Source organism: Lampetra fluviatilis, chromosome 44 (genome assembly GCF_964198595.1).
Source record: "Lampetra fluviatilis chromosome 44, kcLamFluv1.1, whole genome shotgun sequence".
In the NCBI taxonomy this organism is placed as follows: Eukaryota; Metazoa; Chordata; class Hyperoartia; order Petromyzontiformes; family Petromyzontidae; genus Lampetra; species Lampetra fluviatilis.
In genome coordinates, this window is record NC_136318.1 from 5,982,966 (window position 1) to 6,008,400 (window position 25,435).

General features: G+C 54.7%; 1 protein-coding gene across 6 annotated transcripts in view; it reads left to right on the top strand.

Moving 5' to 3' along the window:
- The first annotated feature begins 338 nt into the window (after nucleotides 1-338).
- Nucleotides 339-25,435, top strand: part of LOC144947339 (inositol hexakisphosphate kinase 1-like) — a 33,169-nt gene continuing 8,072 nt past the window's right edge. Inside the window, exons 1-6 of one of the 6 annotated variants that reach the window (XM_078876609.1) lie at nucleotides 339-490; nucleotides 12,181-12,351; nucleotides 13,134-13,289; nucleotides 13,964-14,134; nucleotides 24,488-24,728; nucleotides 24,972-25,222. In XM_078876609.1, coding sequence (XP_078732735.1) covers nucleotides 13,178-13,289; nucleotides 13,964-14,134; nucleotides 24,488-24,728; nucleotides 24,972-25,222 — 775 coding nt within the window. In that variant the 5' untranslated portion in view covers nucleotides 339-490; nucleotides 12,181-12,351; nucleotides 13,134-13,177. Of the gene's footprint in view, nucleotides 491-2,311; nucleotides 2,512-4,982; nucleotides 5,174-11,193; nucleotides 11,923-12,180; nucleotides 12,352-13,133; nucleotides 13,290-13,963; nucleotides 14,135-24,487; nucleotides 24,729-24,971; nucleotides 25,223-25,435 lie in introns of those variants that run through there. The other 5 variants (XM_078876611.1, XM_078876610.1, XM_078876607.1 and 2 more) reach the window with 5 other exon arrangements.

Sequence of the window (25,435 nt, forward strand, 5' to 3'; positions counted from 1 at the left end):
CATCGAGATTGAAACACTCATTTCTTTAGAACTGCTTTTTGTGTTGAGATTGTTGTCATCCCCCCCCCGCCGCGCGCACCCCCCGATTAGCGCGGTTTGGCTACGTACGGCGCGAAAGAAGTTCAACACACACACAGCAGCAGCAGCAGTGAGGCTCGCCTTATGCCTAGGGCTGCCCGGCTCGCTTTCGTTGCGCGTGTGCGCACGCGCATGCGCGCGCGTTGATCCGAAGTCGCGTGTTGGAGGTGTGTCCCGTGCGCGTCGCGCTCCTGTTTATGTTTCTCCCACCGCTCACCGCTCACGCGCGCGCGCGCGTGAGCGCGCGTGTGCGCGCGTGTCGTACACACGCGCGCACACGCGCACGCGCGCGCGCCCTCCCCCGGTGACGCGTCGCGGCGAACGCGCATCGGCAAGCCGGCGGTCGACCGCGGCAGGGGACACTTTTATTGCGCCGGCCCGCGGCTCACAACCAAGTTCGGCTCGCGGGCATGTGAGTATGTCCTCTTTGCGCTACGATTTACGGTTACGGAGGGAACAGCCAAAACCTGTTTACTATATATATAGCGTATATATATACACACGCGCGCACACGCACGCACGCTAACACACGGTCGGACAGCGTAAGACGATAACTCGTAAAAGCAAGTTTGGGAATTAAAAACGCGATGAGTCGTTGTTTTTTTTTAAGTTGGAACGCGGCGCAGGTTAATAAGCGGCTTCGCCTGTTGACGTTGCGTTTTGGTCAAATATCGTCTCGAGCTTGGAACATCCAAGGAACGTTCAGTACTTTTTGAATCGTAACGGTGATCTTGCCGTTGCTGCCGAGTAGGGTTTATTTATTTTACGGTCGTGCCGTGCAGGGACAGAGGGTGCTCAAAAGTGGAGCATTCGGCTCCCGAAGAAGCTCCCAGCACGCGCAGCGGAACGTCGGACACCGTGCCGAACGACACGCGGCACGGCCGCAGGACACATCGGAACGGAGCCATAGTCCTCTCGAGCGAACGCGTGCGCGCAGTGTGTGTTGTACGTTGTGTGGGTTTCGATGTAAGTCTGCGGGTGCTCAATATAAGTCCGTAGGATCTCGATGTAAATGGGATGTTGTGGTCCTACGGCGTCCGCCTGACGCAATGGGATTCCCCCGCGATGCGTGAAAAAAAACCACGCGCGGCGTTCCGTGGGAGACGACACGCCGGTCGACCGGAGTAAGGTGGCAGATGAGCAGTGGTAGCGGTGAGGCCGCGTAGCGAGTGGGCGGCCTGGTTGTGGTGTGGCCGGGCTGAATGCGGTGTGGCCGGTGGTGTGGACATCTATTGCTGCACGGGTGGCCTGACCAGGACAGAGCCGGCTGGAATTAAGCCCTGCTCTTAGTTTATGGCTCTCTTATGTAAGTCTATGGACCTCTGTGCAAGGCTATGAGACTGTTGTGTAAGTCTACGGGTCTCTATTTAAGTCTATGGGTGTCTGTGTAAGTCTATGGGTCCCTGTGTAAGTAAGTGGGTCTATATGTAAGTATACGTGTCTCTATTTAAGTCCGTGGGTCTCTATGTTTACGGGTCTCTTATGCAAGTCTATTTGGTCTCTAAGTCTACGAGGCTCTATAGGTAAGCCTTTGGGTCCTCCCCAGGGCTTCAATCTCACTTGCGTATTCTCCCGTTCGCTGCGTCGCTGTACCATGTTAGTCGGCGACTTGCAGTGCACAGGCCACGGCGAGGAGCACGCACGGCCGCGGTGCACGGCGTGCGCTAATGTATTCCATGTCGACATAGGGCGGGAGGTTGCGGGCCAACGGGGTTCCCCCACGCGAACGCTAATTGTCACCGGTAAAGAGTTAGAATTAGCGAGCTGGGGCGGTGGCGGTGGTGGTGGTGGGGGGCATGTGTAGGAGGGGAGGAGGAGGATGGGGGGGGGTGAAGAGTGGAACAACACTGGGAGGGAGTGGGGACAGGGAGGGAGAGAGAGGGACAGAGGAGAGACGGTGGCTGGGAGCTATTTTGAGCGCGTGTCGGTCTGTGACGTCCCCCGCTCGCATCGCTCGCCGTCTCTCCGTATCTCCCTCTCTTCTCCCCCTTCCTCCCTCTCTCTCATGCTCGGTGTAGTCGGCACTTTGCTTGGGTCATCATTTCGTTTAAAAAAAATCTTTATGTAAACCCCCCCCCCCCCGTTTTAAATGAAAGATTTCACAAAAAGATTTCACGCTCTGCTCTCCTTACCCATTCACTCTCTCTCTCTACCCCCTCTCTCTACCCCCCCACCACCACACGCTCTCCCTCTGACGCCCCCTGCCCCCATCCCTCTCACGCTCTCACACGGACGCGATTCGCCCTCCACGCCACTCGTCCCCCACGCCACCACACGGAACGAGCGTAGGCAGCGGAGGCTGAGTTCGTTTTGACTTCACTGCCACCCCTCAGCCCGCTCCACCCTACCCCTGCAGCCCGCTTTGTTTTGATTTACCTACAGAGAGCGCCCGTACCGGCCCCCCCCCATCGATTAGAACTCCTGCAGCACCTGGTGAGGCTCGCGTGCGCAACGCGTTCCCTGTTTTTTTCCCGCGCGTGTTGTTTATCGCCGAGATTCGGACGGCGTTCATTGTTGTTTGGTTTGTGGAGGGGGGGGTTGTTCGTCGGAGAGGTTTGGAGGATGGCTACGGTGTGAGAGATGGTAGGAGGGAGACGGTAGGAGGGAGACGCTGGGGGAGACGGTGTGGGGAGACGTCGCAGAGCCCGCAGGGAGGACGCGCGCGTGTCCGGGGTTCGTTCTGCGCTGCCGCCGGTTCGAACCCGTGCGGCCGCCCTCTGGGTGGTTTGGCAACCCCCGCGGCGCGGTGACGCTGCCAACGCTTTGGCGTCAACGACAAAGAAGAAGAAGCTGCTGACCGCTACGTCTGACCCCGGCTTTGTGGTCGTGCTGTTAATGATGTGTGCGTGTGTGTGCGTGTGTGCGTGTCTGTGTGTTCGTGTGTTTGTGTGTCTATGTTTGTGTGTTCGTGTGTCTGTGTGCCTGTGTGTTTGTGTCTGTGTGTCTGTGTGTTTGTGTGTCTGTGTGTTCGTGTGTCTGTGTGTCTGTGTTTGTGTCTGTGTGTCTGTGTGTTCGTATGTCTGTGTGTCTGTGTGTCTGCGTGTTTGTGTGTCTGTGTGTCTGTGTGTCTGTGTGTCTGTGTGTCTGTGTGTCTGTGTGTTTGTGTGTCTGTGTGTCTGCGTATTTGTGTGTTTGTGTGTCTGTGTGTTTGTGTGTTCGTGTGTCTGTGTGTCTGTGTGTCTGTGTGTCTGTGTGTCTGCGTGTTTGTGTGTCTGTGTGTTTGTGTGTTTGTGTGTCTGTGTGTCTGCGTATTTGTGTGTTTGTGTGTCTGCGTGTCTGTGTGTCTGCGTGTCTGTGTGTTCGTGTGTCTGTGTGTTTGTGTGTCTGCGTGTCTGCGTGATTGTGTTTATGGTGGGGAGCGGCAGTGTGGTAGCGTTGCGATTACGGTACAGATGTTAAAAGCTAGCTTTTGTTTAAACCACGCGGCGTTGAGATTTCAGTAGTCTCGAGGATTAGCCCCTTTGCGAAGTTTTCGTGTTTGGTCATTGTCTGTCGACGTGTCGTCGGACTTGATTGCGGTGACAACGCCACAACACCTCCCTTGCTGGCCACTCGTTTGGCCGCGGTCGGAACTCCGCGCAGATCCTTTGACAACCAACGCAAGTGTCAGCCGCTGTGCTGGGTTGTGGGAAGCGGGTGAACCCGACCAGGTCGGGATGTTTTGAGGGTGGGATAACGCTACGACTGTAGCCCCGGCGTTTTATCCCAGGGTGTCGTTACGCTCGTGGTTGTGCGTGTCCAGGGTTCCCGGAGTCCCTGAAGTCTCCTGGATGTCCAACAACGATGTTTCTCTCCGTTTGTCGGGGGCGTAACAGGTGCATTGCTTCGTTTGATTTATCGTTCGTTTTCTGTGTTTGTTTCTACGTACGTATGTACGGATGTACGTAGAAACCACACGTAGCCAACCGTGCTCGTCGCAGTTGTTTCCATGGCCAAAGCCACGATTTTGATCAATGTTTGCCAGTTTCGTCCGTATGGATTTTTCTCCAGGTCCTCCGGTTTTTCCCTTCCACATTTTGAATCAACACGGGTTTAGAGTATTTTGGCTGCTATCAATTTCCACGTGAATCGCCACTTCGTTGAGCTATCATTTGCGACAGCCAGGTCGCTTCTGAAAAAATTTTTATTTTGCTAAGTGGGCTTTACTTGGTAAAGTAGAATAAAAAGTTGTTTAGTTTCGAGCTGTCTGGCTCATCGCAGAGTCTCACAGAGCCACTCACGCGTCGCCCGACACGTCTCTCTTGCAAATCCTGCCTTACGAGAGGTATTTTTTGACATCGGCACTGGGGTATTATCCAAAAATTTTAAAAGCGTCTATTTTTAGCATTGCCCGAGTCACAGATTGCCACCTCATGAGACCGGAATCAGAGTCGGAGGGGGGCTTACTAAACTAAACGACGCTGCCACGGGTAAGTGTGACAGGTTTGATAATTGTTTTTTTACCCTTTTATCTGGCAACAAAACTGACACCTTTTTTTTTACAAGGATTCATGTTTGCATAGACCAAAATACCTGCGGTCGGAATGCAAACAAAAAACACAACTCTGATAATGTATGCACTGTCCTTGAAATTGATTGGTCCACACCCAAGACAGCTTTCCTTAGAGCCTAGTCTCACATGGTGTTGGACCAGATGACGCCAGAAGGCGCACAACTCAAAGACAATGCACCATCAGAGTATGAGAGCTCGGGTTAAGCATTTACACCATTGGAACCTCCTTTGCCAGTAGCAAAATATAATTGTTTTTTTACCCTTTTATCTGGCAACAAAACTGACACCTTTTTTTTGTTGCCAGATTAAAGGGTAAAAAACCAATTTTCACATTTTGCTCCTGGCAAAGGAGGTTCCAGTGGTGTGACAGGTTTCTTTCTCTTTTAGCGGCTTTCTTTCGCCTTGGGTTTTATTCGTATTTTAAAAGCAGACGGAGGGCCCACCGAGACGATCGAGTGGACAAGGTGGTGCGTCGTCACTGACGACATCGTCAGCGTCGGCGGCGGTAGTCATGTTCTATCGACACCTGGACGAAGGCCGCCTTCCCCAAGTCACCGGCGATGCGACAATCCGACTCATCCGCGCGCATGGGCTGATCGGTCGGTCGGTCAGCCCTTTAATTTTTAAATCCTTTATATTAAGTTCACTTGCTTGCTTGCTTGCGCGCTTACGACCGTAAGCGCGCAAGACATTTTGCACATAGACTCGTTGTGCGTGACAATTTATTTTCGTGAAAACATTTTTTTCCAAAATGTTACACTTTTTAGGATTTTTTTTTTTCATATTTAATTTAAAATACCAATGTGATAAAATTAAACTCTTTTTAAAGAAAAACAGAAATGAATAATAAAATAAAACTGATGCCACGCATATACAGGATTTATAGTGAAAAACTTTGTTTTTACGAATTAATTTTTTACCTGTCCATCTGTCTGTCGGCTGGTCTATCAGTCTTCGTCACTTGGCAAGTCCATCGGCATCTGTGTCTGTCAGTCAGTGAGGCCATCATTGTATCTCTCTATCTGTGAGTTTCTTTAGGGGCGCCACGTTGGCGTGATGTTAACTACCTCGCCTGGTACGCACGAGGTCGTGGGCTCAATCCCGACCCTGATGCCAGGCCCGCGGAATTTCCGTCCGCGGCACGTTTCATTGTTTTGAATCACCCAGCGAGCCGGGCGTGATTTAACCTCCTCCCCCACCCCTTACCCCCCGCGGGGGGGGGTGGGGGTTGCCGGGCTTCGAAATTAGCGTCGCGTAACCGCTGCCGGCCTTGCCCACAGCGTGATCGGCTGCAGAGGGCAAATCGGCGTTGCGGATGTGATCGCAGTAATTGCTCCATCGCGAGCGGGTTACGTAACGTGGTAGTGGCGGCGGCAGTCTGAGCGTTAGGTAAGAGGCACATTTTTCTCTGCTGTCACCGCGCATGAACATCTGCCGGCTCTCGAATTTGTTGTTGTTGTCGCTCAATGGTAAACACTGGTGCTGCCTTGCAGCAAGAAGGTGCCTGGGTTCGATGTCCGGCGCGGGCGTCTTTCTGTCTGCGGATTGTATGTTCTGTAGAGTGAGCGTGAGTGAGTGGAGTTTGTATGTTCTGCCCCATGTTCTGTAGAGTGAGCGTGAGTGAGTGGAGTTTGTATGATTTCCCCTGTTCAGTAGAGTGAGCGTGAGTGGAGTTTGTATGTTCTCCCCATGTTCTGTAGAGTGAGTGTGAGTGAGTGGAGTTTGTATGATCTCCCCCTGTTCTGTAGAGTGAGTGTGAGTGAGTGGAGTTTGTATGATCTCCCCATGTTCTGTAGAGTGAGCGTGAGTGAGTGGAGTTTGTATGATCTCCCCCTGTTCTGCAGAGTGAGTGTGAGTGAGTGGAGTTTGTATGATCTCCCCATGTTCTGTAGAGTGAGTGTGAGTGAGTGGAGTTTGTATGATCTCCCCATGTTCTGCAGATTGAGTGTGAGTGAGTGGAGTTTGTATGTTATCCCCATGTTCTGCAGATTGAGTGTGAGTGGAGTTTGTATGATCTCCCCCTGTTCTGCAGAGTGAGTGTGAGTGAGTGGAGTTTGTATGATCTCCCCATGTTCTGTAGAGTGAGCGTGAGTGAGTGGAGTTTGTATGTTATCCCCATGTTCTGCAGAGTGAGTGTGAGTGAGTGGAGTTTGTATGTTATCCCCATGTTCTGTAGAGTGAGTGTGAGTGAGTGGAGTTTGTATGTTATCCCCATGTTCTGTAGAGTGAGTGTGAGTGAGTGGAGTTTGTATGTTATCCCCATGTTCTGCAGATTGAGTGTGAGTGAGTGGAGTTTGTATGTTATCCCCATGTTCTGTAGAGTGAGTGTGAGTGAGTGGGGTTTGTATGATCTCCCCCTGTTCTGCAGAGTGAGCGTGAGTGAGTGGAGTTTGTATGATCTCCCCATGTTCTGCAGAGTGAGTGTGAGTGAGTGGAGTTTGTATGATCTCCCCCTGTTCTGTAGAGTGAGTGTGAGTGAGTGGAGTTTGTATGTTATCCCCATGTTCTGTAGAGTGAGTGTGAGTGAGTGGAGTTTGTATGTTATCCCCATGTTCTGTAGAGTGAGTGTGAGTGAGTGGAGTTTGTATGATCTCCCCATGTTCTGCAGAGTGAGTGTGAGTGAGTGGAGTTTGTATGTTATCCCCATGTTCTGTAGAGTGAGTGTGAGTGAGTGGAGTTTGTATGTTATCCCCATGTTCTGTAGTGAGTGTGAGTGAGTGGAGTTTGTATGATCTCCCCATGTTCTGTAGAGTGTGAGTGAGTGAGTGAGTGGAGTTTGTATGATCTCCCCCTGTTCTGTAGAGTGTGAGTGAGTGGAGTTTGTATGATCTCCCCATGTTCTGTAGAGTGTGAGTGAGTGGAGTTTGTATGATCTCCCCCTGTTCTGTAGAGTGAGTGTGAGTGAGTGGAGTTTGTATGATCTCCCCCTGTTCTGTAGAGTGAATGTGAGTGGAGTTTGTATGATCTCCCCCTGTTCTGTAGAGTGTGAGTGAGTGGAGTTTGTATGATCTCCCCATGTTCTGTAGAGTGTGAGTGAGTGGAGTTTGTATGATCTCCCCCTGTTCTGTAGAGTGAATGTGAGTGAGTGGAGTTTGTATGATCTCCCCCTGTTCTGCAGAGTGAGTGGAGTTTGTATGATCTCCCCCTGTTCTGTAGAGTGAGTGTGAGTGAGTGGAGTTTGTATGATCTCCCCCTGTTCTGTAGAGTGAATGTGAGTGAGTGGAGTTTGTATGATCTCCCCCTGTTCTGTAGAGTGAGTGTGAGTGAGTGGAGTTTGTATGATCTCCCCATGTTCTGTAGAGTGAGTGTGAGTGAGTGGAGTTTGTATGATCTCCCCCTGTTCTGCAGAGTGAGCGTGAGTGAGTGGAGTTTGTATGATCTCCCCATGTTCTGTAGAGTGAGCGTGAGTGAGTGGAGTTTGTATGATCTCCCCCTGTTCTGTAGAGTGAATGTGAGTGAGTGGAGTTTGTATGATCTCCCCCTGTTCTGCAGAGTGAGCGTGAGTGAGTGGAGTTTGTATGATCTCCCCCTGTTCTGTAGAGTGAATGTGAGTGAGTGGAGTTTGTATGATCTCCCCCTGTTCTGCAGAGTGAGTGGAGTTTGTATGATCTCCCCCTGTTCTGTAGAGTGAATGTGAGTGAGTGGAGTTTGTACATTCTCCCCTTGTTATGCATGGATTTCCTCCGGATATCTCCAGTTTCTTCCCATAGTTGAAAATCCGAACCGCACAGTGTTACCGGTTTTGACCAAAACATGCCAATTTTGGCAGGAATAAAACGTTCCTGGAAATGGCTCAATTTGAGAGTCATTCGCAGCATCAGCAATAACATCGCTCCCCCACCACTCGCACCCTCCCACCCTACCCCAAAAAACTTGGCAAGACCCTCCTGCAAAAAGGGCCTTGAGGCTCAGCGAGGGCTTGTGCCAGCGTAAACAAGTGCAATCATCGTAATATTATAATCCTAATAATTATTGCTGTGTACGTGAATGCGCCCCAATGCATCATTATTTCAAAACTCGTGCTTACGTCATCGGTGTGGAGTACAAGGACAAAGGGCTGCTGTGTATCTTCCAGATTGTTACATAAGACAAATTATATTCCTATCCATCGTTAAAAAAAAAACATTAATGTGCTTGGCACAGCAATCTCATGTGAGCTTCATCATCATCATATAAAAAAAAACTATTATTATATTTTGCTACTGGCAAAGGATCCCTCATGATGTAAATGCTTACCCTGAGCCGTCATTACTCTGATGGTGCGTTGTCTTTTGAGTTGCGCGCCTTTTGGCGTCTTCTGGTCGAGCACCGTGTGAGACTGGGCTCTAAGAAAAGCTGTCTCTGGTGTGGACCAATCAATTTCAAGGACAATGCATACATTATCAGTGTGTTTTTTGTTTGCATTCTGACCGCAGGTATTGTGGTCAATGCAAACATGACTCCTTGTAAAAAAAGGTGTCAATTTTGTTGCCAGAAAAAAGGGTAAAAAAACCTATTTATTTCTCATGTGAGCTGTCATGCAATGACTTCATGAAGTCCAAACGGTTTTCACTCCTGCAACGCTGCACAAACTCAGCTGAAGTTGGGCTGCTGCTGCTGCCGCTTTAGTGGTGGATCAGCCAGCTGCTACCTCACTCAGTCACTCACCCAGTCAGGGTGATTGATGATACGGCCCTCACTGATTCACTTCACTCACAAACTCACCCACCCAGTCACTCACCTACTCACTCACTCGCCACACTACAGGTCAGCTCCCTTCTCACCCTGCTTCTTCCCTTGCACTGTTTCACCTGAGAATTCCCTTCTTCCCATCGTCGTATAATCTCTTTCCCAAGGTCAAGCGTGTTACACTCTTGTCTGTTCCAACGTTGATAGTGATGTTTGTTGCTGACCGCTCGACGTTCTTTGGCCTCTGGCCCTTTGCTCTCGGCAACTGTGTTAACAACAAACGAAAAAAAACCCCACAGACCAATGGGGCAGGTGCTGTTTGCGAGCGCCTGTTAAGGTCGTGACGGGACATGAAGGAGTGGTGTAGATGCCATTCACCACTACGCCTGGCACAAGCACTGGACCGTCGGCACAGTGCGTGTGCCAGCCTAGGTGCACGTTGAGGCCATCACGTGGTGTGTGGAGGGCTCGCCGCTGCTGGCAGGAGGTCACGGGACAGACCGAGGTGCCGTCGGGTTGACCGACTGCGAGATGGACTGGCAGATGCTGTACCAGCTGTGTGTCCCCCCACTGTCTCAACACACACCGGCAAACACACACACCCGTACTCCCACAGACATGCGTATGCACACACACGTGCACACTGGCACGCACGAACGATGACGGTGACGTAATCGCGTGCGTCGAGTTGTCGAAACGTAACGCGTTTCACAACCGCCTGTTCACTGCGCCGGCAATGAAAACACAGTCGCCCGATTCTGCTCGGTTTTTTTTTTCCATTGTGTTTGTTGCAACATCACGACAACAAACCCACAACAATAACAACAATAACATCGTAATCACAACAACGCCGCGACCACAACAATGCCCCAACCACAACAACACCGCGACCACGGCCACAAGAACGCCGCAACCGCAACAATTCCGCAGCCACGACCACAACAAGTCTACATTTATTGCCGTTTCAGTCTTGCGTTGCGAGCGATTGTTTCGTAACACGGTTTGAATGTTTACCGCCGTGTTGCCCACCTTTGCTCCGGGCTGGCGCAAGTCTGGGCGGGTGGCGTGAGCCGAGTTTGCTGACGATCGATTTCTGAATCGCTGATAATTGTTTTTTTACCCTTCTATCTGGCAACAAAACTGACACCTTTTTTTACAAGGAGTCATGTTTGCATAGACCACAATACCTTCAGCCATAATGCAAACAAAAAACACAACTCTGAAAATATATGCACTGTCCTTGAAGTTGATTGGTCCACACCCGAGACAGCTTTCCTTAGAGCCTAGTCTCACATGGGTTGGACCAGATGACGCCAAAAGGCGCACAACTCAAAGACAATGCACCATCAGAGTATGAGAGCTCGGGGTAAGCATTTACACCATTGGAACCTCACCAATCAACTTCAAGGACAGTGCATATATGATCAGAGTTATATTTTTTGTTTGCATTATGGCTGCAGGTATTGTGGTCTATGCAAACATGACTCCTTGTAAATAAGGTGTCAGTTTTGTTGCCAGATAGAAGGGTAAAAAACCAATTATCATATTTTTTACTGGCAAATGAGGTTCCAATGGTGTTCTGAATCGCTCTTGCGAGTGTCAGTGGCCAGGTGGATGGAAGAGCGCCGAGCTTGGCACCGATAAGCTCCTGCGTTCCGACGCAACCAGCTGCCTGCGATGGAACTGTGTTCTGACGTTCGTTGGGTTGACGGTCTCACTCTGGTTAGCTCGGTTGGCTACGCGCGGTGCGAAAGAAGTTCAACATTGCGTACATACAGTAACTAGCTGCAAGTCCCTGCATTCAGATCCGGGCCACAGCCGAGTGCAGGGAGTTGATGGTCACCACTGACTCACGTAAAGAGACCCATCGACTTACATAGAGACAGACAGATTTACTGAAATGCCCACTGGCTCACATCGAGACCCAGAGACTCGCATCGACCGAGAGCTGTGGTTAAACCGGGCTCTCAAGTGTAGTGAGTTGATGGACTAAGCCTGGTCACTAATGACCTGTATTTATCAAACAAAACCCATCGCAATATATTTGGTTCTCAGAATTGTAAATATCGGTTTTGACTCGTGTCATGCACCGAACGTCACTCTCATATGCAGGGCGGTGTGCATCAGAGGTCACTTGAATGGATCTCAGCGTCGGCTCCGCGATATACGCTTCCGTGGGCCGTTCTCCGACGCGAGGGCAGGTTCGGGCTGCTCTGCGAGGTTTCCCCGATGATGCCGCAAACGGCGATCGCACTCACCACATAAAATTATGGGTGGGGGGGAGAAGTTATATAAACAACAAAATGAACTCTCGCGCCGATCGCAGCTGCGTTCCCACGCTCAGCTCCGTACGGACGGGACGCGCTCGCAACCCCCCCCCCCTCCGGTCACTCGACGCCAGAGTCTGATTCATAATTTATCGTGTCTCTCGCACCGGCGGGTCGTTGTGCCCGACCTTGCCGAGTCCTCTCCCCCGTTTCTGCGCGCCCGGCTGCCGCTTGTTTACCCCCGAAACGTTCCGCCGTCGGGTTACGGGGACGTGCGCGCTGGTTGTGGTTTTGTTTTTTTCTTTGTTTAACAAACACCGCGGTTGGTGACGCTAAAAAGAATAAAGGCGCAGCCATGAAATGTACCTTCCCGCGCCGCTGCCGACGTACACGCGGCCCTGACCAGAGCGGGCCGCCGTGAGCCTCTCCGTCGAGGGTTTTGCTGCCTACTCGTGAATGAGGTGGGGGGGAGTACCCACACTTCACCCCGCCACCGGTGACAACGTCTGTGTACACTGCTGGACATGCGGTTTGGCGGGTGATCGATTCGAGCCGGCGATCTGTTTTTTGCAAGTCCAGGTGCGCGGACGGTTCACACAGCTGCCACGTCACCCCCCTCCCCTCCCCCGTATTTGATGTAAAACGACCTTTGTTTGTTTTGCTTTGTGTCGGCAGACGTTGCGGACGGACCGTTGGCGAGAACAGCCCGCAGGCGACGGGGCGTACGGACGCAAACGCGACTCGTCGTAGGGGGACTCGCGAAGCCTCCGATCGCCGCCGTACCCAACGCCGCCACTCCACAAGCGCCGTGCCCACTCCGCCGGCTCCATACCCGTCTGCGGAGAGGTGCGACCCCGCACAGGTGTTTTGCTCCGACGGTCCGATGACAGCCGCGTGGCTGGGGCAGGGCGCCACGGCGAGGTGGCCGGCGTGGGTGGTGGTGGTGGTGGTGGGCCTCGGAGGAACAAGCTGCTGAGCTGGCGCCGCCGAGACCCAACGGTTGAATCCGTAACGGCAACAGCGGCCAAAATGTTGAATCCGTTGTTTGTTTTCTTTTACTCGCTATAAAACAATTCGGGATCAGAATATTTATTTATACTGCAGGAGGAGGAGGAATCCGATGAGCTATGAAGCGCTTTTTCACAGATGTCCAGTTAGGGGCACGGAGAAAGGTAAACAAATCACTAAAAAATGTACAATTTATATTTTTGGTATTAACCGTTATTTTCAGAAGCGACCTGGCCACAAATCATAGCTCAACGAAGTGGCTTATCACGTGCAAATGTCTCGCAGCCAAATACTCTAAATGCACGCTGATTCTAAATGTGGAGGGGAAAATCGGAGGACCCGGAGAAAAATCCACTTGACCACAGCGAGAGAGAGAGAGACACGCAAACTCCAAATATACAGCAGCAGCAGGCGTCAGGGGTCGGGATCGAAGCCACGACATCCTGCATACCAGGCGAAGTAGTTAACATCTCCTGGCCACCGTGGCACCCTGAGACAATTATCATCGTCTCAGCTGAGCGCCGAAGTTGAAGCACAACTCTCTTGCCGCCGCTGTTGCTGTCATCACAGCTGCGGTTGACATTGACGTCGTTGTTGCTGTTGCTGCTGCTGTCGTTTAGCGGCGTGAGGCTGTGCAGGAGCGAGCGTGTGCCGCCCCAGCCCCATGGTGAGGAGAGACATGTGCATGCTAGAGCCCCTGCGGAGCATGGAGCGCAGGGGCAGCAGGGACTCGGCCACGCGCCTCGCCCTCGACACGTTCGTCCCTGGTCCGGCAGGTGAGAGAGTGGGACGCCACTACCGCCACTACCGCCACTGCCAACACCACTACCGCCACTACCGCCACTAGCGCCACTACCGCCACTACCGCCACTGCCAACACCACTACCGCCACTACCGCCACTACCGCCACTACCGCCACTACCGCCACTAGCGCCACTACCGCCACTACCGCCACTGCCAACACCACTACCGCCACTACCGCCACTACCGTCACTACCGCCACCACTACCGCCACCACTACCACTGCCAACACCACTAACAACCGGCGCCTTTACTACCATTACCACCACGACTAACAATGCCACCACGGCCACCACGGCCACCACTACCACCACTACCACCACTACCACCACTACCAACACCACTACCACCGCCACCATCGCTGCTACCACTGCCACTACCACCGCCACCACCACCCCTCCCACCACCCCTCCCTCTACCATTACCAACACCACTACCAACCGCCACCACCACCACCGTTACCACCACGACTACCACCGCCACCACCACCACCGTTACCACCACGACTACCACCGCCACCACCACCGGCACCACCACTTCCACTGCCACCACCGCTATCGCCACTCCCACCACTCCCACCGCCGCCACCGCTACCACCGCGGCCTACCTCCGGCTTTTCGGTTCCATCTTCCTCCGTGTGGTCCCCCAGCAGCGGGCAGGCGGGGCGTCCAGCTGGAGCCGTTTGTGCACCAGGTGGGCGGCCACACGAGCATGCTGCGCTACGACGAGCACACCATCTGCAAGCCGCTCATCTCGCGCGAGCACCGCTTCTACCAGAGCCTGCCGCAGGACATGCGCCAGTTCACCCCGCAGTACAAAGGTACGCGCTCCACCAAGGCCACCACCACGGCCACCACTACCGTCACCACCACCGCCGCCACCACCATCGCCACCACAACCACCACTACCGTCACCACCACCGCCACCAACACCACAGCCACCACTACTAAATCCACCATCACCACCACAGCCACCACTACCGTCACCACCACCACCGCCACCACCATCGCCACCACTACTAAATGCACCATCACCACCACAGCCACCACTACCGTCACCACCACCGCCACCAACACCACAGCCACCACTACTAAATCCACCACTACTAAATCCACCATCACCACCACAGCCACCACTACCATCACCACCACCACCGCTGCTACCATCGCCACCACAACCACCACTACCATCACCACCACCACCGCTGCTACCATCGCCAGCACAGCAATTAACTATCATCACCACTGCACCACCGCTCTGCCACACTGAAACAAACACACACACACATACACATGTGGATGTCCGGTCCATTGCTGGGGGGCATTGGCCAACATTCATGACCCATAGACTTACATACAGGGCCATAGACTTACATAGAGGGGCCATAGACTTACATACAGGGCCATAGACTTACATAGAGACCCATAGTCTTACATAGGGAGCCATAGACTTGCATAGAGACCCATAGTCTTACATAGGGAGCCATAGACTTGCATAGAGACCCATAAACGTACATGGAGGGGCCATTGACCTACGTAGAGACCCATAGACTTGCACATAGAGCCATAGAAGGCAATCGGCGGACCGAACCCGCTGGTGCTCAGACCTGACATTCATCTCCCTCCTCGGCGGGGAAAACACCGAGGAAGTGTGTCGGTGGCGCGGCTATTCTGAGCGGAGCGCGTAACGATGCGGACACTCGGAGGCACAAACAACCGCTCGCAATAATGGGCCGGGGGAGCTCACCTCTCGCTTTTATCTTCCCCGTGTTGTGGCTTCCCCCGCCAGGCGGGGGGCTAAGCGCGCCGGATTTACACTGCGGCGGGGAGGGCGGTGCACTCCGTGTGGCGCGTTAATAGAGGCCGCGCGTATTTATAGGCCCGTCCGGAGGACACCTCGCGCTGCTTTTTGCGAAGGGCTCAGGGCTAATGGAAGGGATTGCTGCTGCTGCTGTTGCTGCTGTCAGCCAGCCAACAAACCAGCCAGTCAGTCAGTCAGTCAGCCCACAAACCAACCAGTCAGTCAGTCAGTCAGCCCACCAACCAGCCAGTCAGTCAGCCAGCCCACCAACCAATCAGTCAGTCAGCCCACCAACCAGCCAGTCAGTCAGTCAGCCAGTCCACAAACCAATCAGTCAGTCAGTCAGCCCACCAACCAGTCAGTCAGTCAGCCAGCCCACCAACCAATCAGTCAGTCAGCCCACCAACCAGCCAGTCAGTCAGTCAGTCAGCCAGCCCACAAACCAACCAGTCAGTCAGTCAGTCAGTCCACCAACCAGCCAGTCAGTCAGCCAGCCCACCAACCAATCAGTCAGTCAGCCCACCAACCAGCCAGTCAGTCAGTCAGTCAGCCCACCAACCAGTCAGTCAGTCAGCCAGCCCACCAACCAATCAGTCAGTCAGCCCACCAACCAGCCAGTCAGTCAGTCAGCCAGCCCACAAACCAACCAGTCAGTCAGTCAGTCAGCCCACCAACCAGCCAGTCAGTCAGCCAGCCCACCAACCAATCAGTCAGTCAGCCCACCAACCAGCCAGTCAGTCAGTCAGCCAGCCCACAAACCAATCAGTCAGTCAGCCCACCAACCAGCCTGTAAACCCACCAATCAGCCCGCCCGCGATCTAGATGCCTTTACCGAAAGTGGATCCGAGCCCTTTGGATGAGAATTCTGTTTGTCCCGAAGCACTCAGAGCCCCCGGACGCCGCTCTCCGGCGACAGGGAATTTGTTTACGCTCTGCGCTCCGCACTTGTCGTGCGCCCCGCGTTGTTTCTTGACGACGTAGTCCGACAAGCCCTTTCCCTGGCTACACCGGTGGCATTTCCCATTTCCATCTGGTGTGGATGCGGAGGCGGGGGCGGGAGGCTGATGACAGATGCCCGGGTTGCGGTCAAGGATGTCTCTCCCTTCTGGTCACTCGTGTTAATTCCTGCTCGTGAGCTCACGTGTGTGTGTTTGCATCGCCGCGCGCGGGGAGCGGCGGTGCAACGTTTAGCGCGCCGCGCAATGAACCCGGCGACCCGAGTCCGATTCCCTAATAGGCGGGGAAACGTGAGGCTTTCGCCCGTGTCGTGAAGTCCCGCTGCACGTCATCGGTGTGTGTCGACGCCGTCCCCGGTTCGACTCCGGTTACAGGAGCCGGAACATTTTTCTCCCACGCTCTACGCCGGTTTCCTACATACCCAGCCGCGGGCCTCCCCCAGGTTCACTCAGCCTAACATTAGCCGCCGGCCGCAAAAGCGAGGGGGGACGCGCGCGGCCCCGCGTGGCGGTATCTGTCTAACTCTCTCACCGCCAGCCAAGGCCGCCGTGGGCTCTGTCATTCAGCGTGTGCTGCAGCCTCGCGCGTTCGCCGCTTGATAGCGCCGAGGTTGGCGCAATGGTCCCACGCGCCGTGGACTTGCAACCCAGAAGCAGCCGGTTCGATTCCGTGTCCCGACACTTGCCGTTGAAACGAGATCCCCTGGGTTTCATCGTCCACGAAGCCCTATGGTCCACCCTAAACCGCATCCGCCGCACGAACCATGGCAGCAGATACGGATGCCTGATGCACAAATGAAAAATTAAAGCCTCTCCAGCAGCGTGGCACTGTGGTCGTGCAGAACGAACCGTGCAACACGTAAGAGACGCGATCCACGACAAAGGAAGGTGACGTCACACTCCGCTGCTCCTGACGCGGTTGTCCGGCTTGACCACCTGGATGTGAAATTTGAGTTGCTGCCCTGCATCTACATCGGCATCCATACGGAGGAAGAAGCGGAAACAATTGGACACCATTTCTAATTCCCCAACCACCCCGCCCGCCCCTATCCACCCCGCTGGGCTCCCCCACTGTTAGCCGCTCGGCAGGTCGTCTGTGGTGGGGTCAAGTGTGGGCGCTCCCACCTCTTGCAAGACATTCAGCAGGCGCGGAGGAGTAGGCCAAAACGACCCGTGGGCAAAGCAGTTTTGCCGGGCTGCACCTTGGCGGTTCTTAAAACTGTGATACGCGCCGCGGAGGGAAGGGAAAAAGAAAACAAAAACTCGGCTCGACTCGGCGAGTCTCGCCGCACGAACCGAACCGATTGGCAACGTTCGCGCGCGTCGCCCCACGTGGCCCCGCAGGCGAGTGACGGGGGAACGCGCGCGCGGAAATGGCGAGGCGTGTTTGAGCGTGCGGAGGGTGATATCGTCGGCGTGCGTGGGATATTAGCGTGCGAGCGTGCACTTTCTTCCGACCCGCCTGACCCGCTGTGCCCGGGGACCAGCTGCGGTGGCTCGGGTTACGCTGGCGGGCGGGCGGGCGGGCGGGCACGGGCGGGCAGCCTTCTCTTTCAAAAGCAGATGTTCCTCCAGTTAGGAACCCGGCTCCGCTCGGAATGAAACACGATGTTCAGAACGCGCGGAGCGATAAAATCAACCGCACGTGTCGTCAAACCTCCCGCGTCGTCAGCGGGGTGAGGAGTTCGTTGTGTTTATCGATTTTTTTTTATTTGACGCGTAACTTTCTTATTGACGCTACCCCAACCACGGCTGAAAGCATTGAGGCGTGAGCTCTGTCCGTCCGTCCGTCTGTGTCTCATCCGTCCGTTTGTAACGGTGGGGGGGGGGGTTCCCGATAATTCTGGATATAAACTCTGGGTCACGGTAACTTTGGTTATAATTGTCCAATATCAGCGTCGTCTCGGTGTCACCGTTGCTGCTAGTTAGACTTTAGCGCAGACGCACCCTGAAAACCATCGCAGAGCCAACGCGTGACGATGATTTTCCCTCCCTGTGTGACGATGCACCGTCATCGTATATGTAAACAAACGCGTCCGCACTTATATAAGCATTTGCACGTACAGCATATAGGGCAAAGATCTGCCCTCTTGGCCTACATAGGTTGCTGTTAGCGAGCGCCTATTAAGGCCGGTGAGGTGCTTGAAGCGGTGGTGTGACTCCCATGTGCCGATGTTCACGGACCGCACCGAGTGCTCGTTTACGGCCGAGTCGACTTAGGCGAGTCCCGGGACCGCTTTTGAGATCTCGCTCGCCACCAGCTCACCGGCACCCAACGCACGGTCGCGCCGACCACTTGCGGCCGCGGTCAAAAACGTTGACGTGAAATCTTGACTTGAAGCTTTCGTGACCGCGGGAATCCGTACTCTTTGGGTCTTTCGGTAAAGTCACGTAGATAGAATATATAAAAAAGAAGATTTTTATTATTATTTTTCTGCTGTTATTTTCCTCTATCTAATTAAATAATAACAAAATAATATATTTTTATATATTCTACCTACGTGACTTTACCGAAAGACCCAAAGAGTACAATGTTTACGTTCCGACTTCTCCGCGCGGAATGCCGCCACCACCGCCACCACCGCCGCCGCCGCTCAGATAACGCAGAACCGCGCCACCCACCTCTCTTGGGCGAGGAGAGAGGGGAGTGGGGGGTGCAAGAGTGGGACGGGGGGGGGGAGCTGTCGGCCCTACTTCACCATCGCGTTGCGCTGTCGACGTGTCTTGACGATTGGCAGCTCGGTCAGCGTACGGAGTTTATGTGTGTGTGTATATGTGTGTATGTATATGTGTGTGTGTATATGTGTGTGTGTATATGTGTGTGTGTATATGTGTGTGTGTATATGTGTGTGTGTATATGTGTGTGTGTATATGTGTGTGTGTATGTGTGTGTGTATATGTGTGTGTGTATATGTGTGTGTGTATATGTGTGTGTATATGTGTGTGTATATGTGTGTGTATATGTGTGTGTGTATATGTGTGTGTGTATATGTGTATGTTTATGTGGGGAGCGGTAGTGTAGCTTGTAGCGCGCTGCGCTACAAACCCCGCGACCCGGGTTCGATTCCCAAACGTAATAATGATATATACTCTACGTAACACATGCCTGCTGCGGAGGGAGCTGGGAGGAACGTCGGGTTGCTCGGTCAATGGCCTGCAGGGTCAACGGCGGCGTGGTGTATTCCGCAAATATGCCCGACTGTGAGGGCGGGCACAAGCCGGCGTGAGTAGGTTAAACGTTGAGTTTTATAAGGGCACCACGGGGTGACCAGCCCCTCCCCACTCAGCCCCACCCTCCCCACCCAGCCCCTCCCCACCCTCCCCACCCAGCCCCTCCCCCCCCACCCAGCCCCTCCCTGCACGACGGACGGACGGACACAATAATCCCCCGTGGGCTGGTGTAACCAGGAGGTTCCTACCAGTATTATCGTGTATATGTACTTAGTTTTTATGCATATTGAATTCCTCCGCACCGTACGTAGCCAGCCGCGCTAATCGGAGGTGCGATGCGTAATCTACTCTGTGATGGAGTTAGCACAGCGAAGCTTCCGGGGCGTAATGGTGAGCACGCTGGACCTGCGAACCTGAAGGTCGTCGGTTCGATTCCACCTCCTTAGATTATTAAAGGCGACCCTGTCTGCTGCTGTCCTCCCAGCGGTATGCATCTTCGCGTGTGGTTGCGGTGAGTGGGTGAGTGAGTGGGTAAGGGAGTGGGTGAGCGGGAGAGTGAGTGGGTAAAGGAGCGGGTGAGTGGGTAAAGGAGCGGGTGAGCGAGAAAGTGGTTGGGTAAGGGAGTGGGTGGGTGAGCGAGTGAGTAAGGGAGCGGGTGAGCGAGCGAGTGAGTGAGTGGTTGGTTGAGGGAGCGGGCGAGCGAGTGAGGGAGTGGTTGAGCGAGCGAGGGAGTGAGTGAGTGGGTAAGGGAGCAGGTGAGCGAGTGAGTGAGTGGTTGAGGGAGTGGGTGAGCGAGTGGTTGAGCGAGTGAGTGAGTGGGTAAGGGAGCGGGTGAGCGAGTGAGCGAGTGGTTGAGGGAGTGAGTGAGTGGGTAAGGGAGCGGGTGAGTGAGCGACTGCAAGGTTGAGAGCGGGCGGGCGGGTGAGCACATGGATATGCAAATTTTTGGAAGTCAGACTGGTGAGTTGGCGAGTGAACCATATGGATGGCGGGCGGGCGCGAGAACGAACTTTCGGAAACCGCAGGGACGGTTTGGAAACTATTTCCCCGGGCGCACGTTGGCATTGGAACATTACTAAGGGAGCCTAAAAATAGCCCTCCAGCGTGGCCCACGCTAATGACACTCGCCGAGAACCACTTACAAGGTTGAAAATCGACTGGCGATTGTTTAATTGCCGGCACGCGCTGCGTGCGCTTTCGAAATCACCTTCGGCGGGGCCTTTCTATTTTCGCAAACGGATCATAAACCACGGCCGTCGTTTTTCGCTCCGCGGGGTCTCTCCAGGGTCCAGGGGGTGGTGGTGGGGAGGAGGCGGTGGTGGTGGGGAGTTGGTGGTGGTGGGGAGTTGGTGGTGGTGGGGAGGAGGCGGTGGTGGTGGGGAGTTGGTGGTGGTGGGGAGTTGGTGGTGGTAGGGAGTTGGTGGTGGTGGGGAGAAGGTGTTGGTGGTGGGGAGGTGGTGATGGTGGTGGGGAGGTGGTGGTGGTGGTGGGGAGTTGGTGGTGGTGGTGGGGAGGCCATGGGCTCAGGAGGGGGTTGACCGCCCGCACACCGAGCTCGCGGCTTCTATCGCTCGCGCGTCCCCGCGGCGCCACTGCCGTACGGCCTTCGCGGTGGGCACGTGCCCGTCTCTAAATATACACGCGTCCGTGAACACACACGTGAACACACACACACGCACGCGCGGACACACACGGTGTGCACGCCCGCCCCCCCTCCTCGTCTGATCCGTGGGCCTCGTTCGCTCACGAGAGGTCGCGCGCGTTGGCCGCTGCTGCGCGTTCGTCGCCTTCTCGGTCGGGCGATCATTATTAATGCCGTCGTCATAAACCCCCCCCACTGCCTCCCCTCCCCGCCTCCTCCCTGCCGAGCGAAACGCCCCCACGCATCGGTGTCGACGCTTTACGACGGAGGTTCTCTCTAAGCGTGCGTCCGTGCGTTAGCTCGGTACGTACGTTGTGGACGCGCGTCTGTCCGTCCATCCGTCACGGGGGTGGGGGGGGTGGATGGAGGGGGCGGCGGCGACGATAACGCCGGTAAAAGTGATCCAATATGACTGCGACGTGTCGTCGAATATGTCCGTGTGTGTTTGTTTGCGTGTGTAGGTTGAACTTCCTTCCCACCGTACGTAGACAAACCGCGCTAATCGGAGGTGGGGAGCCCGGAGCGGCTATTCGGCTTTCCCCATGCGTGGGTAGCGGCAGTGATTGCACCATCGTTGCACCATCGTGTGCAATCACTGCACCTTTACAATGTAGGGCGGCGGTGGTGGCGTAGTGGTAACACCTGCGTCTAACAGCGAGAAGTCGCTGGGTTCGATCCCTGACTCAGGAAAAGGGATGATGCATGTGCTGTTCACGAGTCTCTCTTAAAGGCTGGCATGGCGCACGAGGGGGTGGGTGACCAGCACAACGCCTGGCCGCCTTTGTCTCCCCAGTGGCGATGTTTACGCACCGCACCAGGTACTCAATTGAGGCTGAGTCTTATATATATGTCTGTTGAACTTTTTTCGCACCGTACGTAACCAACCATGCGGGGGAAGGACAACAAACTTAACACAAAAAGCAGTGATAATTGGTTCTTTACCCTTCTATCTGGCAACAAAACTGACACCTTTTTACAAGGAGTCATGTTTGCATAGACCGCAATACCTGCAGTCATAATACAAACAAAAGAACATAACTCTGATAATGTGCACTGTCCTATCAGAGTTATGTGTTTTGTTTGCATTATGACTGCAGGTATTGCGGTCTATGCAAACATGACTCCTTGTAAAAAGGTGTCAGTTTTGTTGCCAGATAGAAGGGTAAAGAACCAATTATCATATTTTTACTGGCAAATGAGGTTCCCATAGTGTACAAAAAGCAGTTCTAAAGAAATTAGTTTTCAAACTAGCTGATTTAAAAGTGCTTAGCTCCAGTGGCTTCCTAATGTCGGAAGGAACAGCGTTCCAGACGGCCCCGCAGAAGCGTCTATGAACCTTCATGATGAAACGCCTGCCCACATAACCCTCAGTCATGGGGATGGTTTGACCATACTTCACCACCCTGCTCAATGTAGGTTGGTGAATGGACGGCTCAGGACTGTTTTGTATTTCAGTCGCAGAGGTTTCTGCCAACTCAACATTTCCAGGGCGCTAACCGTGGCACCACCAATCCACCGGCGGCGCCTAAAGCCCCAAACTTCCCCCCCCTCCTCCGCTCGTAAACAACGTCAGCCTCAACGCTTCAACGCGCTCACCCTTCATCCTGGCGCTCGTGCGACGCCCGATCGGATTTTGGCAAAAGCTGATTGGCGAGGTGGATTTTAACCCCCCCCCCTCCTGCTTAATTCGCGGGAACATCTTGTAAAGGTCCTCCACGTCTCACCGGGGGGGGGGGGGGGCGTCTCCGGGTCTCCGTGTCTCTCCGTGTCTCTCTCTGTGTCTCTCTCCTTGTCTCTCTCCGTGTCTCTCCGTGTCTCTCCGTGTCTCTCTCCTTGTCTCTCTCCTTGTCTCTCTCCTTGTCTCTCTCCGTGTCTCTCCGTGTCTCTCTCCTTGTCTCTCTCCGTGTCTCTCCGTGTCTCTCCGTGTCTCTCTCCTTGTCTCTCTCCGTGTCTCTCTCCTTGTCTCTCTCCGTGTCTCTCCGTGTCTCTCTCTGTGTCTCTCTCCTTGTCTCTCCGTGTCTCTCTCCGTGTCTCTCTCCGTGTCTCTCTCTGTGTCTCTCTCCTTGTCTCTCTCTGTCTCTCTCCGTGTCTCTCTCCTTGTCTCTCCGTGTATCTCCGTGTCTCTCTCCGTGTCTCTCTCTGTGTCTCTCTCCTTGTCTCTCTCCGTGTCTCTCTCCGTGTCTCTCGCCTCCCGCGGACGAGGTCGGTGCGCCGTTTGCGGATTATTACCTGTGGCCTGCGTCAGTTTTAAGGCGCTCGGTTTTTATTCTTTGCGTTTGCTTTAGTTTTTTCAAAGCGCAGGTGCTTTGCTCCAACGGTCCGATGACAGCCGCCTGGCTGGGGTAGAACGCCACGGCGAGGTGGCCGGCGTGGGTGGTGGTGCTGGTGGTGGTGGGCCCCGGAGGAACAAGCTGCTGAGCTGGCGCCGCTGAATCCGTAACGGCAGCAGCGGCCAAAATAACGAATCCGTTGTTTGTTTTCTTTTACTCGCTGTAAAACAATCGGAATCAGACTACTTTTTTTTTACTGGAGGAATCCGATGAGCTATGAAGCTCTTGTTCACAGATCTCCGGTAGGTTCGGCCGCGTCCCTCCTGCCGTCGCGACGCGACGCGCTGCCAGGAGGACGTTTGAAACTAGAACTAAACTATTTTTTTAGTTTTATCAGGTAAGGTCCACTGAGCTACGTAGCTCTGTTTCAGAAGTGACCTGGCTATCACAAATGATAATAGCTCAACGAAAAGTGGCTTAGGGTGCAGAAATTCACAACAGCCGAATACTCGATTCTAAATGCGGGGGGGAAAACCGCGCGACCACGGGGAGAGAGAGAGAGAGAGACGCACACGCAAACTCCAAATATACAGCAGCAGGCGTCAAGGTCGCGATCAAACCCACGACCTCCTCCGTACCAGGCGAGGTAGTTAACATCTCGCCACCGTTTTCACCTGGGGGTCCTCGCAGCGATCAGTCGCAGGACAACAGCCCTGGGGAGGAGACGATTTTTTATTTGTCTAAAAAAAGAAATTTCAACGTTAGCCTTGTTCCATCTGCTGCTGGATTGAAGGCCTCCCGAAACCACGGCACTGCGACGTGACAATAGTAATCCACCCAGCGCCTGCGCACGAGCCAATTCCATCCCTCCGTCTCCGTGGCGGACTTCCTCTCTCTGGGCAAACGCGTTCCCTCCCGCCGGCTGTCGCTCCGCCGCGAGCCCAGGCCCCCGTTCTCGACGGCCGCTAGGCTTCGTCTGCGGCTTGCGTACGTCCCCCCGTCCCCGCTGTGCCTCTCGACGCAATCGCAGGCGCGATCCTCCGCGCGCTTCTCTTGGACGCGCTTTTCACGTTTCGTTCCGCACTCCGTCGGCGACCACGTCTCTCCACGCGTCACGGCGTGACGGACGGCGCCCCAGGGTGGTGACCTGAAGCCGGGCGCTTCCAGCTGCCCAGGCAGGGTCGGGTGGCGGGGTGGTCACCAGCCTTACCGCCGGAGTGCCAACGCACCCTGCTGCTGCTGCTGCTCTGGCCGAACGAAAAACCAACGAAAGTAACCCCCTGACCCCAACCCCCCCCTCCACTCCCCCCGCCGCTCCGTCGGGCCTCCGGCAGGAGTGGTGTCCGTCTGCTTCGAGGAGAACAGCGAGGGCTACATCAGCCTGGTGGCCTACCCGCACTCGGAGCGCGACGAGCTGGCCGCAGCCGCAGCCGCCGCCGCAGCCGCCACGGCGCCCGACGGCTGCCGGGCCCGGCACCAGCACTTCCGGCGCACGGTGACGACGCGCTCCTCCGCCGTGTCGTCCGACGGTGGCGGCAGCGGCGAGCGGTGCGAGCAGGAGGAGGTGTCCACCAGGTCGGTTGGCTCGCGTGCGCTCGGAGACACGCGGACTTACACAGAGAGCCATAGACAGAAACCCAGTCGGTCAGTCAGTCACAAGCAGTGAAAAATCACAATCGATGGCTCCTGCTGCTGCTGTTGGATGCGTGCTGCTGCTGGTGCGTGCTGCTGCTGGTTGTTACTGCTGCTGCTGCTGTTACTGCTGCTGCTGCTGCTGTTGTGTGCTGCTGTTACTGCTGCTGCTGCTGCTGGCTGCAGCTCGCAGGAGGTGGAGAGCGTGGAGCTGGAGCTGCACGTGAGCAACACGGACGTCAAGAGCCTGGAGGTGCAGCTCCGCTTCCAGACGCAGGTCACCGTGGAGCTCAGCGAGAACAACAACAACAACGGCAGCAGCAGCTACGCGCACGGCGCCAGCGACGGGAACTGCAGCCTGCACACGTGGCGCATGAGTTGCCACAGCAAGCAGATGAGCCGCATGTGGTCGGAGGCCAACGAGCGGCAGCTCTTCCGTATCCTTGCCCCTCCATGAATACGTTCGTCGACTCATTCTGCCGTTCATTCCTTCACGTCTCCATTCGATCGTTTCACTTGGGACGCGGGCCCCCCCCCCCGCCGCGCCGGACGTCGCCACGTGCCGCCAAAAGCTAAATAAATCTCTCGACGGTCCCCGCGTCTGCCGTGTAAACGGACTCCTCGCTCCTTCGTGTGCGTGCTCGACGAGG